Source organism: Protomyctophum parallelum, assembly GCF_964188405.1.
Source record: "Protomyctophum parallelum genome assembly, chromosome: 1".
In the NCBI taxonomy this organism is placed as follows: Eukaryota; Metazoa; Chordata; class Actinopteri; order Myctophiformes; family Myctophidae; genus Protomyctophum; species Protomyctophum parallelum.
This window is the reverse complement of record NC_139697.1, coordinates 74,440,288-74,463,318: the sequence shown is the minus strand read 5'-3', so window position 1 is coordinate 74,463,318 and position 23,031 is coordinate 74,440,288. Positions and strand designations below refer to the sequence as shown.

At 41.5% G+C, this 23,031-nt stretch overlaps 3 protein-coding genes across 3 annotated transcripts in view; 1 reads left to right on the top strand and 2 right to left on the bottom strand.

The window, feature by feature from the left end:
• The window catches only part of LOC310854903 (beta-1,3-glucosyltransferase-like), a gene marked incomplete at both ends in the record, with an annotated part of 50,737 nt that extends 47,674 nt beyond the window's left edge, over positions 1–3,063 (bottom strand). The window contains one exon of the mRNA XM_083759661.1: positions 3,000–3,063. Within this exon, the coding sequence (XP_083615787.1) occupies positions 3,000–3,063 (64 nt within the window). The remainder of the gene's footprint in view (positions 1–2,999) is intronic.
• Positions 3,064–3,824: 761 nt separating this feature from the next.
• On the top strand, positions 3,825–8,878 carry LOC310865046 (uncharacterized protein). The gene is made up of 4 exons (XM_083773992.1): positions 3,825–3,947; positions 6,262–6,430; positions 7,314–7,505; positions 8,375–8,878. The coding sequence occupies exons 2-4, from the start codon at positions 6,376–6,378 to the stop codon at positions 8,491–8,493; spliced, it is 366 nt and encodes a 121-aa protein (XP_083630118.1). The 5' UTR covers positions 3,825–3,947; positions 6,262–6,375; the 3' UTR covers positions 8,494–8,878.
• A 2,417-nt stretch (positions 8,879–11,295) lies between these two features.
• Positions 11,296–23,031, bottom strand: part of chm (CHM Rab escort protein) — a gene marked incomplete at its 3' end in the record, with an annotated part of 50,393 nt that continues 38,657 nt past the window's right edge. Inside the window, exons 15-18 of the mRNA XM_083759647.1 lie at positions 21,873–21,971; positions 17,689–17,834; positions 16,130–16,341; positions 11,296–11,308 (exon numbers count right to left, since the gene is read on the bottom strand). Of these exons, the coding sequence (XP_083615773.1) occupies positions 11,296–11,308; positions 16,130–16,341; positions 17,689–17,834; positions 21,873–21,971 (470 nt within the window). The remainder of the gene's footprint in view (positions 11,309–16,129; positions 16,342–17,688; positions 17,835–21,872; positions 21,972–23,031) is intronic.

Here is a 23,031-nt window from a genome sequence, read left to right as displayed (position 1 = left end):
TACTTCTATAATGTGAATACTTTTTACACCACTGGTTTTGCTGAGAGACCACATCAGTAAAGGTTTTGAGGAGAACCTTGTACAGTGTCAAAACACAGATTTTTATGTTTTTTTATATACCATTTAAGGTCTGATATTTCTACAATTGCCATACAAAACCTGCAGATAGCCAGATATTATGGACATTAACAAGAGGGTGAAGCCATGAAGGGTACATTTAGATGTGATAATGATGTGCCATGTATACCCCGGTACTTTACATTGTTTTCAACCATTTTCCAAAGCATTTATTTTAGTTTTTTACTTTACATTTTGGGAAAATTAGCCAATTTAACATTGAGGAGCTCACAATGTTTAGGTGGCCACTGTATCCATGCACCTGACTGATATGCTGTGTTTTTTATGAGTTTATGAGTAGTGTAGCAATTTAGGCATTTTGTTGTTCGTTAGTTCTTTTGCTACTGTTCAATAAGATACATTGAAGCGCAGAGGGGTCCACTGCATCTAAGACTGGTTTCCATAGCTTCGTTAACCCTTCCATGTTATCACGGAGGAGATAAGGCAGTTTATACAGAGGAACCACAGTCATTAAAATTTAGTATTTTTTGGTACATTGTTTATTATTAGTATTATTGTTTTGTTTTTTAAATAGCATTTGTGACTTCTTTTGACTCTTCTGTATTCTTATACTGACCTCTAGTGGTAAATCTCTAGGCTACCTTTTGGCCTAAAACACAAATTGCTATGACTGACAATTACTATGCCTGACATTAAAGTAAAGCAAGTATCACTGTCAAAATATTATTAAACCAGTTGAAACCATGCAATCCCCCAGCCCCTACTTACCAACAGGACTGTGTGTAGTCTGACTCTCTCTTGCCTGCAGTGAACAACAATGAAATGTCTATCATTTAGAAAGCTTTGTAGAGAAAAGGCATATTGTGCACACCTACAAGGACAGGTACGTATAGCCAGCAACCAAATGCGAATCATGAGAAGAAAAGGGTCCCACACACTGTCTTCACTTATAGAGCAGCAGTATATTCAGAATGACAACGTTTTGGTCTAAACGACCTTCATCAGGTACCTGATGAAGGTCTTTTAGAAGAGTTGTGTTAAATGTTTCTAAATTTCAAGGTTTTTCTTTTTTCAAAAATAGCAGATGTACAAGCTCACAAAGCTTGTAGATACGATCGCCTATTTTTGAATAGCCAAAGTATAGAATATTTGTTAAAGTGGTTGTGATTATAATAAATAATTTAGCTACAGCTCATTCTGGTGTAAATATGTCTTGGTTGGTGCAGTTATTTCAATTAATCCATACACATACAGTACTGATAATACACCATGCAATATTGGGAGAGCACACTTACATTTAGATTGTGAGGTGTGTCTTTGTCACCAGCCTCACAGCAGTGGTAAAGACCTGGAGTAGAGATGAACCACAGTTCATGTGGGGAGTTATGGCAAATACTGAAATAACAGGATTCACTAATTATGCTAGCATATCTCCAAAAAAACTATATGCATTATTAACAAAATGACAGCCATGTTGAGTACAAATACATATATTCTATATATAGGCCTATATATTTTTTTCAGACGTCCATAGGTGCCCGTTGAGAGCAGTTTTGAAGGAGTCAAGGTTTAATGACTGTAGGTAGGGCATTCCACATTTTGGTGGCATAGGAGTGAAATGAATTTAGTCCCTTGTTTGTGCCGAATCTGGGTCGCACATGGTTTGTTGAACTCCCTCTGGTGTTGTGGGTGTGGACTTCATTGACATTAAGGAAGTATTTAGACAGGTACGGGTATCTTGGTGGTGTATCGAATCTTGTGGACCAGACCCATTGCAAGATGCTGTACTCTGTCGTCGACCCTAAGCCATTCCAGCCTGTCAAAAGTGGGCAGGGGTGAGGTGGGTTCGGGGAGTGAGACCAAGTGGTAGCCTGACCAGTTTGTTTTGGGAAGTCTGGAGCCTTGTTTTAAGGGTCTTTGAGATGCTGTGGTACCAGGAGGTGCATGCATAGTCGAAGAAACCTTGTACAAGGGCTCCTGTTAGGTTAGGGTTAGGGTCTTCAAGGTGGTTTTTTTTGTTGACCAGTGAGGAGATCCTGTATAGGAATCTTGTTCTTTGGTTGACTTTGTTGATTACGTTGGTGGCCATTTTATCACCGGAAAGATTGCCTCCAGGATGGAACCTATAGGTAGGCCTACTGTAGGTAATTTCATATTTTCGTGTGATAATATTGTCACCCACTCTAGGTAAGGTCATTTTATTTTATTAACCAAGAAGCCATCTGTGTTCCATTCACCTCCACCATCTGTTCTCTCCCCTCCAGGTAGGATTGCATCCAACTCACTGATGAAACCATTCAGATAATGGGGAGGCATACTATCATCCGACAGACCATTGCTCCGAAGGAGCAATGCTCCGAGGTGCGCTGCGGGTCGGGAGAGGGTGGCGGTTAGGTTTAGGTGTCTGCCCCGGGGGAGGTTAGGGTTAGGGTGAGGGAGGAGGTAGGTTGTCGTTCGGACCAATGCTCCGTCGGATGAAAGGCATGCACTCCAGATAATGTGCCAGAAACACCAGTAATTCTAGTAGCCTGCCTACACAGTCAGTAGGCTAATGTATCAACCATTAAGTTTGGATACAGTCTGTTTTATCCAAACTTAATGATAATACTCATTTATAAAAAAGAAGTTTGGAAAGTGTATGTAGTTAAAAACTACATAATATTATTGTTTTGGGGTTCCTGGACATATGAGGTGGGCTCAGGACGGTGGCTCAACATTCTCACACATCTACAACAAAATCTGTATTATCAGGTTAACAGTCTCTTATTTACCACGCCTATAAAGCCAGCACGTGCATCATGCATGGGCGAACCAAACAATGGCAATGCTTGTCTCTGTATATGTTCCCTGTCGACATTAGCTGCTATATTAGCTTGCAGCCTGTGCTGTGCTGTGGTCTAAATAGGAAAACGCACTCTTACCAATAAGCGACAGGAGAAACACAGCGATGCAGTTGCACCCGATAACCTGCATGTTAACCACCATGTTATTATGGTGGTGTCATGGTTCCTGTAATATAATCACATGCATGGCGATGGAGGACGGTGGACTCTACTCTAGACGAGATAAAAACACTACGCCGGTAGCCAATTATAATAACAACAGTGTTCAGCAACACGCGCTGACAGCCTTGTCTCTGTTGCGTTGTCCTATGGTGCCCTCCTGTGGCCAAGAATGATGTGGCACGACAGCCTCAGGCGAGTTGAGTTGAAGCTTTTCTCTTCGCTCACCGTTTACATGGGCTGGCTCAGACTGTAATTTATGAATGTACATTACATGAACACGAGGTCAAAAAGTCATTATCTGCTAGTGGCCAAATTAAGTATGTTTGGGTTTGAACTGTAACCCATAAAAGCCCAACATGGGAGCATAATAATTAATTGACAATCAATATAATCAATCAACATCACAAGTTGATTTAAATGTATTTGTACTGTATATAAATAGTAATACAAATGTACAAATAATCTTGTCATATCAAAATTGTATACCAGATCATACTAGGAAAATGATTTACCATATCCCATATGACAATAGCTATATAGTTTCCTTAATTGGTTTAGTTGAAATCGTTCAAAAACTTGGCTATTGGCTATTTTCGTAATTTTAGTCATAGCGATCGAGGGAAAGAAGGAAGGAAGGAAGGTTAAGGAAGGAAAGAAGGAAGGAAGGAGTGTATATTGAGAGTGAGACTGCCCATACAGTCATTTCTCTCAGGCATGCAGCTTTAATACTCTATCAACTGACGGGTGAAACTGCAAGGACTTTTAACAGTTCAACAGAAAAGGCTGCTTTACTTAATCCTACGATAACCTGGACGAATAGAAACGCAATTGAACCATTAAACACATCTTCGAATTCTACTGATGGTAAGTCTGGGAAAAAATGCCCTTAAAGCTGTTTCCTAATTTATCCTTTTAAATCCATATTTACAGAGTCCGAAGTCTATCAATGCAATTATGTTCTGGCCCAGTTTATGCAGTTTGTTTTCTAAGCTTTACCAAATTGGGCTATTTGGGAATATAGACAGCAGCAATTTGTCAAACTATATATGGCCGAATCTGGGGATTAAAGCTCAAATAGCTTCGCAATTAGGCTATTACAAGGACGAGCTGCATGGTTTGTGTAGCCTACTGTTATGTGCCTAAGGTGCAACAAACAAAGTAATTTAACTGGAATGGATGTCAAAGTCAAGTATATGCCATCTGCATTTGTCATAATTCAGTCTGTATTAAGAACAGGTGTATAGGACTAGGCCTGCCTGTGTATTGTAACCTAGAAAATAAAAATACAGTAGCCAAGCCTACACTATACAAAATCTGGGTGCCACTGTTTAGATATATAATATAACCAAAAATAATTCCCATGCATGCATGCATGCCAACTGAACTAAAACTATTGTATTTTTACACTACAATTATTTGAAATCTTTAGTTACTTAAACATAGGCTACATTAGCCACTATTTAAACTTTGGCTATTTGAAAATAGCAGATCTACAAGTTCACATGTCGCATCAGTGACACATTGTGAACTTGCATGTAGATCGGTTATTTAAAAAATATTTCTATAGGCTACTGTACATTTTAATACATAGAAAACTACTTTTTACTTTGAGTAGGCTACTGAAGTATATGCCAATGATACTTTTGCACTTTTACTCAATACATTTTGAATACTGCACTAGCTTGTATAACCCCCCCCACACACACACACACACACACACACACACACACACACACACACACGACATGACACACAGAGTCACAAGGCAGGGGGAGAGCTGTCACTTGTTATGTGACAAGGCTTCCATTCAGCATGGTCAGACAGACAGACAAACAGGACAGGAGCTGTTGTTTGGACGGTTAAAACCTCACAGTGTCATCCTCCATCACATGACTCGGCACACTCCTGACCCAACAGTCTGGGTCAGGTGACTTTACCTTCCCCCAAATGACTTGGGTCTGAGGATTATGCTCAAATATGTTGGGGTGTGTGTGGTATAGCAGAAGGGAAAATGCCAATGCATTGCACTAAACGTTGCGCGCACACACACACGCGCACACGAGGGACACGAGTGCCATGCCGAGTGGAAGGTCGGTCAGATCGGCAGTTATGATGTCATCTCATCGATATGACATAGACCTGCCTGGACTCCATATTTCTCTGTGAAATTTCTCCTTGAAATATCTTACTGCACTAAGTCCAAGCTGACAATGGTATACTACTACCAAACTGAAGGGTTCTGAAGTGTTCTGGTGGGCATCTCACTAACCCTTTCATTATACCCGCCTAATATAGGTGGGTAAGTAAAAGAAGTGAGTACTTTCTTTCTGCCACTGGGATTGTATGTTTGGAGTAGCCTACAACAATAATATTACTGACATGGTTGCTAAGCATCTCATGTTCTGGGCACTGCACAAGTGCAGATAACTCAATACAATGTCCTCAGTGAGCATGAGTGCATGACCATAACAACAAACTCAACACAGAGATGGTGAGTTTTGTTTTTGCCCTGACCAACAACCATCTAACCACCAACCAACAGACCGTGACTCACTCACCGTCAGTCCAATTTTAGCAATTTAGCTGACACTCTTAATCCCAGCGGGACGCCACAGTGACTGCAAGAGTATAATAGGGTATGTTCATCACACATTTCAGTCATAATAGAGGGTATGCGCATGACATCATCATGAACGCCCACTGAGTGGCAAAATACTACTTTCTCGCCTTGACAGCCCATACATCCATACAGAAAAGTATAGGTACCTACAGTATATGTACTTTTCCACTCGATTTTCCACTCACTTTATGCATACGCATACCCTTTTTAATAGAGTCCTGCACACAGTATAACCAGGACTTCAACCCTGGTTGTTGGAGAGCCCTGGTACTGATGCCTGTCTGTTATATTGGGGCATGAATTGGAGGAGAGGGAGAGGCAGGGAATGATCAAGGATGTTAGACCAGAGCTCAAGCAGTGAGACATTAGGAGCAGTTTAGGGGTTCAATGTCTTGCTCAATGACACTTCAACACTAACTCTGGGTAATTCAAACTGTGAACCTCATGGTTTTCCCCATCCTGCTGTTCTACCCCTGAGCCACTACCGCCCCTGTCTGTTATGTGGGCAGCTTTTTGTCTATCAATAGTTTAAGCTTTTCTGTTTAATTTCTTGTCTAGATCCATCTGGATTCATCCATTCATTCATCCATCCAGACACAACAGCATCATCCTTGTGGTCCTTAGCTCTTTCTGCCTATTCACCCATCTGTCCATTCATACATCCATCTCCAGATGAATATTGACAACCCTCCTCCCTACGGCCCATCGGCCCCTGGCTTCCCTCAAGGTACCAAGACCCTCAACATCAAACTGCTTGTTGCACTCACTATATTTCAACCCCCTTTACTGCTTTCACCAAGTTATTTTCATTGCAATTTTGGATTTGGATGATAATTGTCAGTTATTTCCCTGAAACCAAGGAGCACTGATAGTTGCACTGCTAACAACACTTCCCCGGCAAGTTAGTGGTATAACTTGGTAACAAGGGGTCATCGCCATGCTGGCTTAATTGTGGTGGGCTTTTTTTGGGTCAAAATTCTATGTTTGCCATTGGACATACAAATGAGTACAGAAACACATGAAGAGCTATCCCTAAATGACTGTTACAGGTCTGTAACTCTAAGGGTTATGGGGCCCTAGAAAATAAAATGTCTGAGAACCGCTGTCCTAGTGGACTCCTAATGTGTCATAGTAAATCAGTGTCATACATATTCTGAAGACTGACATTCAGTAATTGGGACTTATGATAAAAAAATAAGAACATTATAATGGTGTGTAAAACACTAAATCTAGAATTTGCCATGGACAAAGCCAAGTCTTGCCACAGACACATTTTGTCCATGTAAGGACATATTGATGTCCCCTGGTAATAATGGTACCAAGCTGCTACCAGAAAACCGATCCCAAGAATCAACTTTGTCACAGGTTTAAAGAAGTGGGTGAAAAGTGTTTCCCTACTGTTTCACTGCTACAGTATGTATAGAATCCTAATGCATTACCTTGTTTTTCCACCTCCTTGTGTTTCTGCTCATAGCAGTCTGACCTCTCCTTGTTTTTCTGCTATAGTTTACTGTCCTCTCTTTTTATTTATTTTGGCATCTAGCACTGCAGTCAGATCTCTCAATGTTTTTCTGCCTCTTGCAGTCTGACTTCTCCATGTCTGTCACCAGGCTACAACCCCCAGCCAGGTGCTTATCCCGGTTACCCCGCCCAGGGCTACCCTGCCACCGGTTACCCACCACTACCAGCTGGGTATCAGGGACCCCCTGCGCCGTACCTTTCTCAGCCAGGTTACCACCAGGGCTACCAGGCTGGCCCCATGGTTAGCCCAGCGCAGTATGCAGTCCCATCCAAAAATACAGGTACTGTGCATTTATTATTACTACAGCGGTGCCCGTTGGGCACTGGCCTACTTGGAACGATGCAAGTTGGAAATGCATGCCCCACCCAGATATTATGTCTGTGTCCCTTTTATGCCCACATATGGAGTCTATGCAGATGTTAGAATGATGTCAGAACAGGCCAGCTCCATATATGGACCCTGGGCAGGGGCCGTGTCCAGAGCCCGGGCAGAGGCCTTTTTGGGGCGGTTCTGGACAACCGTGGGTCCGACCGACTCGACACCGGGCACTGCACTCCTGTGGTGGTATCATGGAACGCGTATCTAATTTGAAGTCGGTGGGGCGAACGGTCCTCGAGTTACGTGGATTACACACAGACAGACAGAGAGACTTGGTGCATATAATTATAGATAATCAATTTGCAACACTGTAATGTGGATGGGACGATATGAAAATTACATGTCGGCAATAATAGTGATTAACGACAATATCACGTTAATCAAAATATGCTTAAAGCTTAATGCTTAAAACCAACCATATCCGATCTACAAGCTCACAATGCAACACATCGGACTCGTTAGCTTATATATCTGCTATTTTTGGCAAATAGATTTGTGTTGAGTGAAATAAGAGTGTACCAAAAGCGCTCTTTACAGGCAAGTATAGAGGGTTTAAGTGGTACCGAATGTTTTTTATCAAGTACAGAGGTATTGAATGATTAATGTGAGCATTTTTTAACCACGATAAACAATAATAATGATTATTGTCCCATCCCCAATGTTGTCTCTCTTTCCCTCTTCCCCTCCCTTTCTCCTTTCTCCCCACTCCGTCTCACCTTTTCTGCCTCTCTCCAATCCATCCATCATCCACCTATCCCTCGTTCCCTGCAGTCTACATGATGGACAAGCCACAGGAGCATCACGGTGGCATGGGAGGAAGTATGGGAACGGCTCTCGCCGCCTGCTGTGCGGCTCTCAGCTGCTGCTGCCTGTGGGACATGTGTCATTGAACTAGCGAGCTTAACGCTGACCCCTTGCCATGCCAGGTCCCCTCCCACCCCCTATTCTATTGTATAACGTAATGTAATGAAATGAAATGTCAGGCTGCTCATGATGCGTCAGGACAACATTCCACTCAGTCAATTGGAACCTGCTTGTGAAATGTCACTTTGGTCTAGAGGTGTAGACACACTGTAGTTGTTTCTGTATACATTTTTCATGTCATATTATATATAACTATCACTTTGTGCCTTGTTGAGAAAAGACAGGAATATGTCACGTACACAGTAGCTCACTCAGCTTGTATGTGAAGGCCTAGCCACTGATTGTCATGGGTTTATACGGTAGTTACTGTACATGACAGAGGGAAGAATAGCCATTTTCCCCAAGCTATTGGAACTCGCATAGTGCATACACAGCTGGAAGTATAGGAGGACGATTCCTTCATTTTCAGAATAGATCAATAGAATAATGAGACCAGTAAGTATCTGTTTTAACCCATTTTGGGCGGGAACCCCTTTTGGTGTTTTAAACATTATGTTATAATTTAGCTATTGAAAAATAGCAGCTACGAGCTTGTAGGTCTGCTATTTTTGAAAAATCGTGAAAATATTTATTTCAGAAAAACTGGAGGATTTAGAAGATTTTTTTTTAATTTCAAGGTCAGGCCTAAATGGATTAAAAGTCCTCTGATGCGACAATTACGCCGTAACAGTTAAGAAAAAGGCAGGTGCGCTCCCTCTAGATGCCTTTTAGTTTGGGCAGTGGGTGCTCAGCTATACATAGAACTATAGATTCAGATACCACAGAAAGTGGAAGACTGGCTCAAATAAACATTCTTATTTATTGGGAACGTTTCGGCCTCAGACTTACTCAGAGCAGATTTAAAAAGTGGTAACGCAGTGACGGTCTTGGTGCTTTGGGCTGTGTGCTCTAAAGCCAGCACGATCAAGTTTGACGACTTCACTTTGCTTGCACTGTTTGACCAAGCTGCTACACACACTGTTTGATTTGACAGGGGTTAGATGAAAGATAGTGAAAAAGGTGTAATCAGACCGGTTTTGAGTTCTTGTAGGCCTTCATTATGTTAGTGAAATAGAAATAGAATAGAAAGTGGCCTAATGACAGTTGTGTGTCCTCCATTATACTCTGCTACCACCTAGCAGGTCATTTCACTAATTAGTCCCCCACTGCTCTCTGGTTTTAGGTGTGCTACTTAAAGGACAACTTTAGTTTTTTTCAACCAGGGTTCATGTTTTAGGTTGTTATTAGAGAAACTAAAAGGTGAGTGTTCATTTTCTTTCATTTGCTGCTTTCTTTTGTTTTGGGGATTTTAGCAGTTTTTGACAGGGGGGCGGGGGCATTCGAGCATGGGACTAAATATGTAATTTTTTACAAAATATTATGGCGATTTATTTTTTTATTATTTACTATAGTCCTAATAAACCCCAAGAAATTACATCTGGCCAGAAAAGATCACAGGATCTATTGAATGTGACAAACTGACATATTGAGCCTATACACACAGTATAAGCCTTCCCCCAGTAGGCTACCTTCACATTCAGTAGATCCTGTGATCTTCTGTGGCCAGATGTAATTTCCTGGGGTTTATTAGGACTATAGTAAATAATAAATAAATAAATCACCATCAAATTTGGTAAAAAAAATACATATTTAGCCCCATGCTCGAATGCCCCCGCCCCCCTGTCAAAAAGAGCTAAAATCCCTAAAACGAAAGAAAGCAGCAAATGAAAGAAAATGAACACTCACCTTTTAGTTTCTCTAATAACAACCTAAAACATGAACCTTGGTTGAAAAAAACTAAAGTTGTCCTTTAATGAAACCATCTGGTGTAATGTTGTTATGGAATACAAATAGAAGTCAGTGCACTAATAACACACAACACCTTGCCCATCGTGCTATGACCTAACATGACCTAACATTCTCAACCAAAATGTTGGAGGTGCATGAGGCCTATTAGAGTTCATGATTCATGTTTTCGTAACCACGTAAAAGACACACACACACACACACACACACACACACACACACACACACACACACACAAAAGACACCTGTATGCATCATGCCTGTCGGAACGTTAATGGCTATTGTTGATTATTGTATAATTGTTTTTGCACAGTTCTGATGCATTTGTAACACCTAGCTTTATCAATATTAATAAAACTATTATGTTTGAATATGACTGGTTAGTGGTTATTCATGTTTCAGTGATGCTAGGACTTGTTGGAATTGTACTGGAACCGTTTACCTTGAAGTACCCAGAGTTTCCTGCAACAAAACTGGCCATGCTAGTTAAGTGATGTTATAAGAGCATACTGTATGCTGTGCGGCTGTTTGGTGCAATTGTTAACGTGTATAATAATGTGATAAATTTGCGCTCCTGACTCTGAGACGGTGAGACCTGAGTTGGAGCTGCCTCGGCTTCAGTCATGTTGCACAACATTCACAGCTCAGAGGTCTTAATTCTCCACAAATCAATGTGATTTGAATTTTACTATAATCAGCAGTGTCTATTCCTTGTGCTTATTGTGTTATATTGTCTAGTTAAAGAAGTTATTAGATTTGCACGAGTGAGGCTGTGTTGGAGCTACTGGACACAAAACAACCCGGCCGCTGTATCAAATATAAATAGGCTATATTTCAAGGCAGCATTGTGTGTCGCTCTTCCATGGCCATGGGCAATAGTGTAAATCAATGGGCATAGTGTTAAATGGATAATGGATCTCTTAAAGGCAATGGCAGGTGGCACGGTGATTGGTTTAATCATTGTAACGCCAAATGGAGGTGTTTTAGGGACTTAGGCTGTGGCACAAGATAACACATTTTACTGGGCCACACCTCTCACACAGTACTAAATCCCCCAATTAAGGAAGAATGGCCCCTGCCGCAAGATGGAGCCCTTGGTGTAGAGGGGAAAAGGGGAGGGAGATAAGTATATAACCAATGACTAGTCTAAATTAAGTACTGCACCCGTTAAAAATACACAAGCATTGTAGTAATGAAATATGCAATGCACTGCAGTAGACAAAACACATCTGTCCATAACCCCTCCTGTTATCCATCGAGGCCAAATCAGATGAATTTCCATCTTTTATCAATTAATTCCTGAACAATCACAACATACATGTAGTCAGACTCTGCTGGAGCAGAATGTTTGATCAGGACTAAATTCCAGGGACATTTCAATAGTGAAATACAGCAAATCTATTGAGACCTGATGCCATAGCGGATCACCAGTTTGACACCCCAGCCATAGCCCAGGGCCATAACTGAGCAGCAAGAGCAGTTTGTAGTCAAATCATTATTACTGAAAAGTACAGGGAAGAAAAAAGCAGTAACCTATACAGGACACAAGATGTCACTATAGCACTTTATAAATATATTGTAGGTCAGGGATTCCAAAAGTGGGGCGCAAGCACATAGCCTACATGTATAAGTTTGAGTGTGCACCCCTTAGGGTACTTGAGCCGCATCTAGGTTGTGTGTTTCATTATATAGATATTCCACTGTTACTTTCTTAGCTTACGCATGTTTCATGATAAATGCTTTTATGTGATGTATTCCCATGCTTTTGTTCTTGCTTAAATGTAAGTCGCTCTGGATTAAGAGCGTCTGCTAAATGCCTAAATTGTAATTGTAAATTGTATTGCCAAAAGCAAACATTTAAAGGGGGTTTAAATGCATGTAATAATTACATCATTACAATTAAAAAATGTTTTTTTGTAAAAACATGCAAATAAAAACATTTCCTTTGTAAACTTTGGTAAAAGAAAAAAAGTATAATAATAATAATAATAATAATACACGGCCCCTCACAATTTTAAGTTATGATGGGTTTGTATAGGAAATAAATATGTGTGTCTGATAACATGAATATCAAATATCTAAAAACTAAATCAATAATAATAAGACTTTATTTGTATAGCACCTTGCATGACTGCAGCTCAAAGTGCTTTACAGAGCAATGGAGAAAAAAAGAAAAGAAAAGCAAGGCCTAAAACATTAAAATAATAGCATTAATGCAATACAGTGAGGAGGACATCAATAACAAGGAATTTAAAAGATCAACTAAAAGCAAATCAAGCAACTTCAAAACTGTCTGGGGTTCACAATAGCCTGAGTAGACGATAAAACATTTCTTAAAGTGAAATATCCCTTTAATAAATCAATTCATGTAGCCTACCCGAAGAGCACTTCAGCTGCAATTTCAGTAATTGTAATTAATGTAATTTAACGTGGCTAACAGTATGACAGCATTTCAACTTCTCTCATGATGGTTCTCTGCCATTAAGCAGGGCTTAAAGCAAAAAAAATCCAAAGAAATCCATCCCCAGGACTGAGAACTTTAAGCCCTGCATTATGTCTTCACCCTTACTCTTTGCTATATTTAAAACAAATGCAAAGCACAATAAAAGTGCTTTTTGCTGAAATGTGCTATGCAAATAAAGTTGCCTTGCCTTTGTTGTAATTAATTAGCACATTTGTGTGCTCTCTTGAATAGTTAGTTATAGTTACATGTTGTGATTATTTGTGCATGTTTGATGCCTTCATTGTGTCTATAAATAGTCATTTTTATTTCAAGGAGTGAGGTGCATCAGCCTCATTGGGACTTAAAAGGGTGTGCAATGCCTAAAAAGTCTGGGAACCACTGGGTTGTAGTGAAAATTACAGAAATGGAAACAAGCAGTACATGTGATGGCCACAGGATGTCACTATAACACTTGATGTCACTATATGAACTACATTATGCTCCCATCACATCAGCAAAAGACATGATGTCAATAAATGCTCCACAAAACACTTCCAAAATCTTTTCCATTTTATCCGATCGTGATAGCCAGCTCTGTTGCATTTAGATGCACTTTTTAATTATTATTATTTATCTATTTTAAGATATTGTTTTAGGGCTTTTTTCCCCCATTATTGATAGATACACTGTAAGTTGACAGGAACGGGGAGAAAGATGGGTGGGTGATCAAAAATGGAATATAAACAGTTGGAGGGCAATACATATGCAGTATATGTTAATACAGGACTTGATCAAGGTTGTACAATAGCCAAATTCTCACTGAGAATACATTTAAAATACAATTAGTCCTCTCTGACACCCATAGTCCCATCATTTAACTGCCCAGCAGGTAAGAATTCATTTAAAAATATACACAAAAGACCAAGATTGTTTTAAAACATTTGTATAATGTATTGGTATATTTGTGCAGTAGTAGCCAAAATCGAAATGCATATTCTGTATATTACAGTATGCTGTATTCTTATTTATTTTAACAAATATAGGCACTGTGAAATACATTTCAAATGGGTATTATTTACATGGGGGTTATGTAAATGATCCCTGATGCTGAACCTGTCACTCAAGAGCTCCTCCACACACTGAGACGCCTACAGACAATACAGCACAAAATCACATTACTACCGTAAAATGACAGTAAATACCATGGAACACTGTCTACCTGGGACACCTTCATGCATGCGCACACGCACATACGTACACAGACACACACACGCACATCTGAATTGTTACACTTGTGAGGACTTGAATACCGCTATGAATGACATATTTCCCATTTTTATAACCCCATACTTAGATGCGTGCCTGAAATAGCCATTATCATATCTTCAAGCTCACGTGTCATACAGTGATGTGTTGCGAGCTTGTAGATCTGCTATTTTCAGTGCACAACACTGGTGCACAAACTAAGTATAGTCAGGCATAACTCCGACCCCGAAATGCAACTTTTAAATGTCTCATCCTAACCCCTACCTGAATCTCTTCCCAATTGTAAACGTAACTTTAAAAATCGTTTTTTACCATCAAATAACCATTTCTATTAATTAATTAATTAATTCAAATCTTTATTTATTCTCAAAAGACACTGAGGTAATTGCCCTCATTTGCAATGTCGTGGAGATACATCACAGTACTATTTCTTTTCACATCAATTATTAAAACAAATTGTGAGGTCATTTGTAATGCAGTAATACAAGTACGTACATTCTCTTTGTATTGTACCACACTGATCAGGGATGTGCGTCATCGAGTGTGTGTGTGTGTGTGTGTGTGTGTGTGTGTGTGTGTGCGTGTGGATCATACCTCCATGGTGTGTATCTCTGGGCACTTGGTACCCTTTTTCTCCCATCATGCCTCTGTGGTTGCCCAGGAGGATTGTGGGGAGTGCGGTCCTTTGCTCCAGGACAGTGGGTGTCAGCATGGGGTCCATGACAAGGTCCCAGTGGGGAAACCAAACACTGTTAGCTCTGCTTTCAACCTGACATTACTGTACATGCTCAGGATGGAAGGAAAAACAACACATTGATTCTCACATTTTAGCAGCGTTGGAAAGTAATTGTACTCAAGTACAATTAGTATTCTCTATACTTTTACTCCACTACATCTCAGGGGCAAATATTGTACTAGTCCACTACAAAACATTTTAAACTTTAGTTACTAGTAAGAGTGTTTCTACATTGCAGTATTGACACTTTTTCCACCACTGCATTTTAGCACACTGATTTGTTTTAAGTCAGTACGTGTGAAGTACAATTTACAACTACCAGATTATATTTCGTTAGGCGAAACCAGTCAATAAGAAGGCCATAATGATTGTTTGTGTTGAAGTTTTATTTATGGATTTACTTTCATGATTTAGAATAGAGTAGAAGCACGGTAGAGTATGTATCTGTGCAGCGAGTCTATCAAAGGCTCATGCGTCTGTTGTTCATCAGCACCCAGTCAACCGTGACATTTTTACACAGTGACAAAATAATAGAAGCAAAATAGAAACACAGAAATAGAAAGGCCACCGTTCAGTTAGAAACAAACACACACACCGTAGGCATGCACACTCACGCACTCACTCACTCAGACTCACTCACTCACTCACTCAATTCACTTCAAAGGGCTTTATTGGCATGAGAAAACATACGTTAACTTTGCCAAAGCCAAAGCCACTGCACACACATGTCAGAAAATATATCATTGGCTGCATTTGTTATAAATACAATGTGACAAAATACTCCCAACGACTGGAAAGTCACAGTCAAGTCATTTCTCTTAAATGAAACGATATGAAATAAAACACGACCCCCTGCGGAAACATTAGAGACACCATTTAGGAGATTCTCTAGCGGAGTTGAGGCTTGATTTTGTGCTACGCAAAATCATTTGGCAAGAACAACAACGATAAAGTACAGTATACGTACATGAATACAAAAGCATTTGCCCAAATAAATAACAGCCAACGAGATGATCGCTCAGAAAGACCTTCCAACAGCTGACCCAGAATTCCCTGCAACTGATTTTGGTGTCTAGTTTTACAGGTGTGTGTGTGTGTGTGTGGTCACTCCTCCACCGGAGGCTCCTTTTGAATCTCTTCCCCCTGCTTGTCCTCACCCTCCTCCTTACTCTCCTCTCCTCCCTCTTTCCCCTCTTTCTCCTCATCTCTCACGGTCTCCTGCTCCCTCTCCTCCTCTCCGTCTTTCTCCTGTGGCTCCCTCTCCCCCTCTCCCTCCTTCTGCTCTTCCCTCTCCCCCTCTCCCTCCTTCTGCTCTTCCCTCTCCCCCTCTCCCTCCTTCTGCTCTTCCCTCTCCCCCTCTCCCTCCTTCTGCTCTTCCCTCTCTCCCTCTCCCTCCTTCTGCTCTTCCCTCCCCTCCTCTCCTTCCTTCTCCTCTTCCCTCTCCCCCTCTCCCTGTCTCTCCGCTTCCTCCTCCAGTCCTCCCGGTGAGGAGGTGTTGTCTCCGTCATAAATGATGTCTTCGGGGTTTGGAGCCGGGGGACAGAACTCCTCCTCTGGAAGAATCTTCTGGAAGATGGACTCCGCCTTGGGAATTAAGAGAACCAAGGAAATGAACGAGAGAGACAGAGAGACCAAAGGGGAAAGTCAGACTTTTATAGTATTACAATTTCCACAAGGATTCGTATACATACCCATCATGGCGTGGGTTCAGAGGTATTCTAGTCATGTTGTGGGTTCGGTCCTACTCTAAATGAACCCATTAGGACATTCTAGTTTCTACAAATGCCTTTTAAATCAGTACGTTATCAAACTTTTTTGTAATTCAAAATTATTCAATCACCTTCAAGATTTCTCAAAAATCTCAAGCTCATAGTAAAAGTGCTATCATTTAGCGGACATGAGCAACACATTAACAACTACTATACTTGGTCCATAATACAGGGTGTTTAACGTGCTACTTTTGAATAGCCAACGCTAAAATCTAAAATGACACAGATGCTTTCCCAGTTTTAACAGGTTAAAAGCAGTGGTGTAAAGTAACCAAGTACTGTATTTAAGTACAATTTGGAGGTGTTTGTACTTTACTTGAGAATTCATAATTTCCAATACATTCACCTTTACTCCACTACATCTCGAATCCAAACATTGAAGATTTGTATACAAGTGATAACTTGAAATGGGACATTCTGCATAATGAGTACCTTTACTTTTGGTACTTTAAGTACATTTTGATGCCAATACTTTTGTACATTTTGAATTCCGGACGTTTTTCTATATTTCAGTATTGATACTTTTATTTAAGTAAAACATGCGAGTACTTTTTCCACCACTGTCTATCCATTCAATGTGTTCACTTCAGGCAGAGTGAAAACTACTAAACTCATGTCATAGGTTCAGAATAATCTTTTCAAATATATATAAATATTTTTAACTGTAGGAAAAGAAAATGGGATTTCCACTTGAGTCGTGACTTGTGACACATACAAACTTGTGTGTAGACTAGATATAACTCTGACCAGGGCTCTGGGGTGCTGGTGTCCATAAGACCAGGGGTTCCCAAAGTGGGGTCCGGGGACCCCCAGGGGTCCTTGAGGGAGTTCCAGGGGGTCCCCAGCTTAAATGATAGTTTGGAATCAAATGGACCCTTATGGGTCTGTAACATTTGGTCCATTTGCTTTGGTTCCATTTGTACACTCTCAGAGTTAAATGAACATTGACTTTACAATATAAATTGGGGTCCCAGAGATAGAAATTAAACGGGTTGAGAATCACTGCTAGAGCTGTAAAAATCTTCTCTTATCCCTGACATACTGTATCTCTTCAAATGGGAGTCTGCGGGCTAATTAGTGTGAATTTGGGGGTCCTTGACATGAAAAAGTTTGGGAACCACTGCAGAGTGTGTAGACTGTAGACTATAGGTGTAACTCTGACCAGGGCTATGGGGTGCTGGTGTCCCAGGGAGGCGTCCGGCCCGGAGCAGACGTGCACGTTGGAGGGCAGGTCATAACTCGCTCCCTCCACCGCCGAGCTGTCAGCCATGTTGAAGTACATGCACCACAGGACAGAAGGACGGCCCTCTAGACGCACACACACACACACACACACACACACACACACACACACACACACACACACACACACACACACACACACACACACACACACACACACACACACACACACACACACACACACACACACACACACACAAATAAATAAAAATACAAACTAATTCAAAGTCAGACAGCAAAAAAATAGAAAACAAAAAATGTTTCTTATGTTTCAAGACAAAACGTTGGACAGAAAATGGATTTGAGGCCCAGGCCATAGCGTAACGGTCTGGGCACCGGACTGGTGATCCAGTCGCGGTGTGCCGCGGGTTCGACTCCCGGACCCGACACGGCCTTTACCGCATGTCATCCCCCCATTTCTCTCCCGTTTCCTGTCAGCCTACTTTCTATCCCTTAAAAAATCAATAAAGGCGTAAGCCGCAAAAAAATATCTTAAAAAAAAAAAAAAAAAAGGATTTGAAAACACATTTGGAACCATGGAATTATATTTACAATTATTGTATTATTGCGAACGCAGTGAGCCACTTACTATGAGACCCTGCTGCTCATGTCTGTGTATGTGTGTGTGTGTGTGTGTGTGTGTCTGTCCCGCTGTGACACCACCCGCCCGCCACCAGAGGGCGCAGCTGTAGCACACACACACACACACACACACACACACACAGGGCGCAGCTGTAGCACACACACACACACACACACACACACACACACACAACCACACACAGACGAGCTGCGTTCGCTTCCCGCGTTTGCGCGTCTTACTTGTATACAATTGCAACAACAAAGTTTGGCAGACAAAATAAGAAAAGCTGGCACTAAAGGACTAAGATGTGTGCCCTGATGATACACTGTTGATACAACTCAATGTACGAGCCCCTTCTACTGTACATTGGTAGTTGGTCCAGTTCTCCAAATAAAAGGGGAAGAAGAACATGCATAACATTTGTTTTCTGGTTAGATATAGCCGTCATTACTTGCACAAGCAATCATTTCGGCACTGAATAGTGATTTTGATAAAAGCTGTAGCATAGAATCCAGAGAAAACACTGCACTGGGTCATAACTGCTAGCGACCCCTAGAGGCTGTGGCTACTCCTTACACCAGTGGTTCTCACCCTTGTGGGTCGGAACCCCCAGGGGGGTCCCCAGTGCTAGCCTGGTTAATAAACCAGACCGAATCAGCCGTTGCTCAATTGTACGCCCATTTCCTACACCAGAGAATGAGGGCGGCCAATCGGGACACGGTATGCAATATGGGCGGGCTTTGGTACAGTGACTTTCAATGCTTGAGACCTTTGACTGACAGTAGCTCTGACCAATTGCGTCAAAGAGAAAATGTTTCCCTGGAAATGAAATCCAGCTGAGCCTCCCCAGACTAATATCCCGTGGTCCGTGCGATATTAGTCTGGTTATTAACCAGGCTACCCCAGTGAAGTGACCATTTAAGGACTTTGAAGCCTTAAATTTTAATTTAATTTAAAATGTTCTACCAAAATGGTTTGAAGCCGCCAAGCCGGCTGACCGACACTGCCAAATAGGGCCCAGTGCTCTCTCCTAGCGGGGCTAGAAATGCATTAGAAGGACGGGCAGTTCAACACCGCTCCGTTTGTCCCTGCCAGGCTTCCATTTGTCTGTGTAAATTTGACATTTTAGTGAGCTAAGCTAAATAGCTACCCAGCATGATAGCTATGTCTCTGATGGCGAGAGGACGGAGGGAAGAAAGAGAGAGAGGTTTACAAGTCTGTTTCTAATATTACCCTTTAAAAATAATAAGGAAAAAAGAGAGAACAGAGAGAGTGAGGGAGAGTGGAAAAGAGAGAGGTGTCCGTTGTAAAATGTCAGAGTGGCCATTAGTCAAATGTCAATTAGAATACAGGTACGTTTAACTGGAACACTGTTTGACAGAGTTTGATCTGTTTAGGATAGCAGAAGAGAGGGGGTGAGAGAAGAGAAGAGAAGAGAAGAGAAGAGAAGAGAAGAGAAGAGAAGAGAAGAGAAGAGAAGAGAAGAGAAGAGAAGAGAAGAGAAGAGAAGAGAAGAGAAGAGAAGAGAAGAGAAGAGAAGAGAAGAGGAGAGACATGGAGGAGAGATGGAGGTAAGGGGAGCGGAGAAGTAAAGAATGTGAAGAGAGGACAGGCGGGAGAGGAGAATAAGTGAAGGGAAGGAAGAAAAGAAAGCTAGAGAGGGGAGGTGTAGCAAGACGAATGTGGTTTTAAAATGTCAGTCACACACACACACACACACACACACACACACACACACACACAATCTCTCTCTCTCACACTCAGGAGTGTCACACAGATGTGACAAATGTCAGATTAGCATACAGCTGCGCTCTGGGTGGCCACACACGCAGAGAAAGCGAGAACCTGCCCGAGAACAGACCGCTTCCCACAAACCGTCTGATGCTCTTTATTCCTTTTGTTTCCATATCTCTCTCTCTCTCTCTCTCTCTCTCTCTAGAGCGTATTAGTCAGCCATGTCATCTAAAGACTGATTTATACTTATTTATACTGGCCAACATAGAGTAGCTGTTGGGATTAGCTGATCTACAATGGGAGGTTCCAGCGTGTCTCAAGCCAGGTCCAGGCTGGTCCTGTGCATCTCAGGAGCAGGACGTGTGAGGCATGAAGAAAGAAGGCCCCGGAGCAAACTCCACAAACATCTTTGCCATTAACGCCGTTGATAAAAGAAAGTCTTCAGTTGTCTGAGTTTGCCCCGGTGTCTTCTTTCTGCTACAAGCTCAAAACGCACCACATTGATGCAGTACAAAGACAAGAAAACTATCCAAACAAGAAAATAACAAAACTTAATTATTATACAACATTCTACACACTGTAACACATAAAATGTGTACACCTCAGGTTTACAGTTGGTAATTATCACTGGTTCCATTTCACATACTCCACTTTTAGCAATTATTTTAATATTTGGCTCATTTGGTTATTTTAATAACAACTAGAAAGATTTGGTCAGCAGGGCACGTCCACACAGTGTTGTAGTGCCATGTACACCGCTGCATCCTCTTTTGGGAAAAGGTTAGATTCAATACCGTTCCATTTTTATTATTATTTAAAAACAAAAGGCGAATAGCCGACCTACAAGGTCACACCACGTCTCAATGTGACGAGCTGTGAACGTGTGGGTCTGCTAAATGCACTACATTTGTGTGACACTCGTATGAGTGAAGAAGTAAGGCATTATTTAAGAAAAAACATAAAATGTTGAAATATGGAGATACAAGGTTTCTACCCGACAGTGACAACATACCACACACGCACGTGTGTGTGTGTGTGTGTGTGTGTGTGTGTGTGTGTGTGTGTGTGTGTGTGTGTGTGTGCTGCATTGCGTGCATATAATCTCAGAGGTTGTTCACATTAGAATTACGGTGTATGAAAAAAGAATAGTTCTGCAGACAGAGAAAAAAGGGAGGAAAGGATCGAGGGAAGGAGACAGGCAAGGAGGTAGAGATGGAGGACTGAGCACTGGTGCAGAACAGGTCAGAAAGAAAGTTACCTGGATGGTTATTAGATTATCGTTCATTCATTCATCAGAATGAGTGAGAGTGCAGAGAGAGAAAGAGAATGAGAGAGAGAGAGAGAGAGAGAGAGAGAGAGAGAGAGAGAGAGAGGTAGAGAGAGACAGAGAGAGAGAGAGAGAGAGAGACACAGAGAGAGAGAGAGAGGGAGACAGAAAGATGAGGCACACGATGGAGAGAAAAGATGAAAGCTCGTAAAACTTGACCTAGCCATGACGACCATGCAGTCTTATGCAAATGTTAAAATTTAGATGCCATGCAATTTAGACAGATGCCAGGTCCATGAATTGACCTGGCATCCCATAGGCTGTATAGTGTACAATGTACAGATTATTTAGGTTCTGGGTTCACCTATGATCCTAGACCGAGATTATTATTATTAGAACCCCCATCTCTCTCCCCATTTCCTGTCAGACTACTTTCAACCTATCAATAAAGGCAGAAAAAGCCCAAAAAACATCTTTAAATGAAATGAGTGTGTGCACGTGCGTGCGTTTGTGCGTGTACCTTGATCTTGGGACTCTGGCGTTTGGAATAGCCTGGTAACCACCGGCGACAGGTCTTGGTAGGCGGAGCCGACTGACTGACAGGTGAGGTGGACTAGATCTGCCGAATAATTTAACTATTAGTTGCAATAAATAAAATAAAAACAGAGAAAGATCTATCCTTCCATATACCACAACCACCTCGCATAATGATTGGCTGAAAGGCCAGGTCTAATGAGTGCCAACATCTCCTGATAAGCTGCAGTATCAAATACATATTAATAAGCATGAGCTGAACAATGAATCTGGTGCTATAATGGCAATAATACACTAAAGATCGTACTATAATATGTAGTAGACTGAAGTGTGACCCTAGCACATCAGTGGCAACATCTCACAGATAGCCCTGCCTGCCTCTCATGTATTATTGCTTAAGTCTATCAATCCATCTTTCCAAACACAGTACTGCAAACTCATCATTATCTTTGCCCAATGATGTGTGTGTGTGTGTGTGTGTGTGTGTGTGTGTGTGTGTGTGTGTGTGTGTGTGTGTGTGTGTGTGTGTCTGCGCGCGCGCGTGTGCGCGTCAAGTCAAGAGCAATCACATTTTGAGTCAAGAGCAATCACCAAAGGATGGAATTTAAGGACAAAGCCAATGCTTCTGCTTTGTGTGTGTGTGTGTGTGTGTGACTGTGTGTGTGTGTGTGTGTGTATTGAGATAAATAGGGTTTAGTGTGTTGTCTTAAAAGTCGTTCTGGCCTGATAGTTGAGTAACCAATCATACTGTGGCATCCTGATGATGTGGATCTGACAAGCGGAACACACACACACACACACACACACACCACACACCCCCCCACACACACACACACACACACACACACACACACACACACACACACACACACACACACACACACACACACACACACACTCTCTCTTCCTGCTCTCTAGCTTTCTGTCCCCTCTTGCCTTAACTCCAGAAGATGATATCGTGTACATCATTTATCAGTGATCATCTTTTCTTGCCTGCTTTGCGGATTACAAATGATCCGTTCATTTCCTGCCATAGGTGGTTGATTAATCAGTTATGTTGTTTTTCACCTCAAGGACAGAGGAGGAGTTTTACGCTAATTTCTCACTACCCTAATTTAAAGGGAACGTCTCGCACTGATATATTA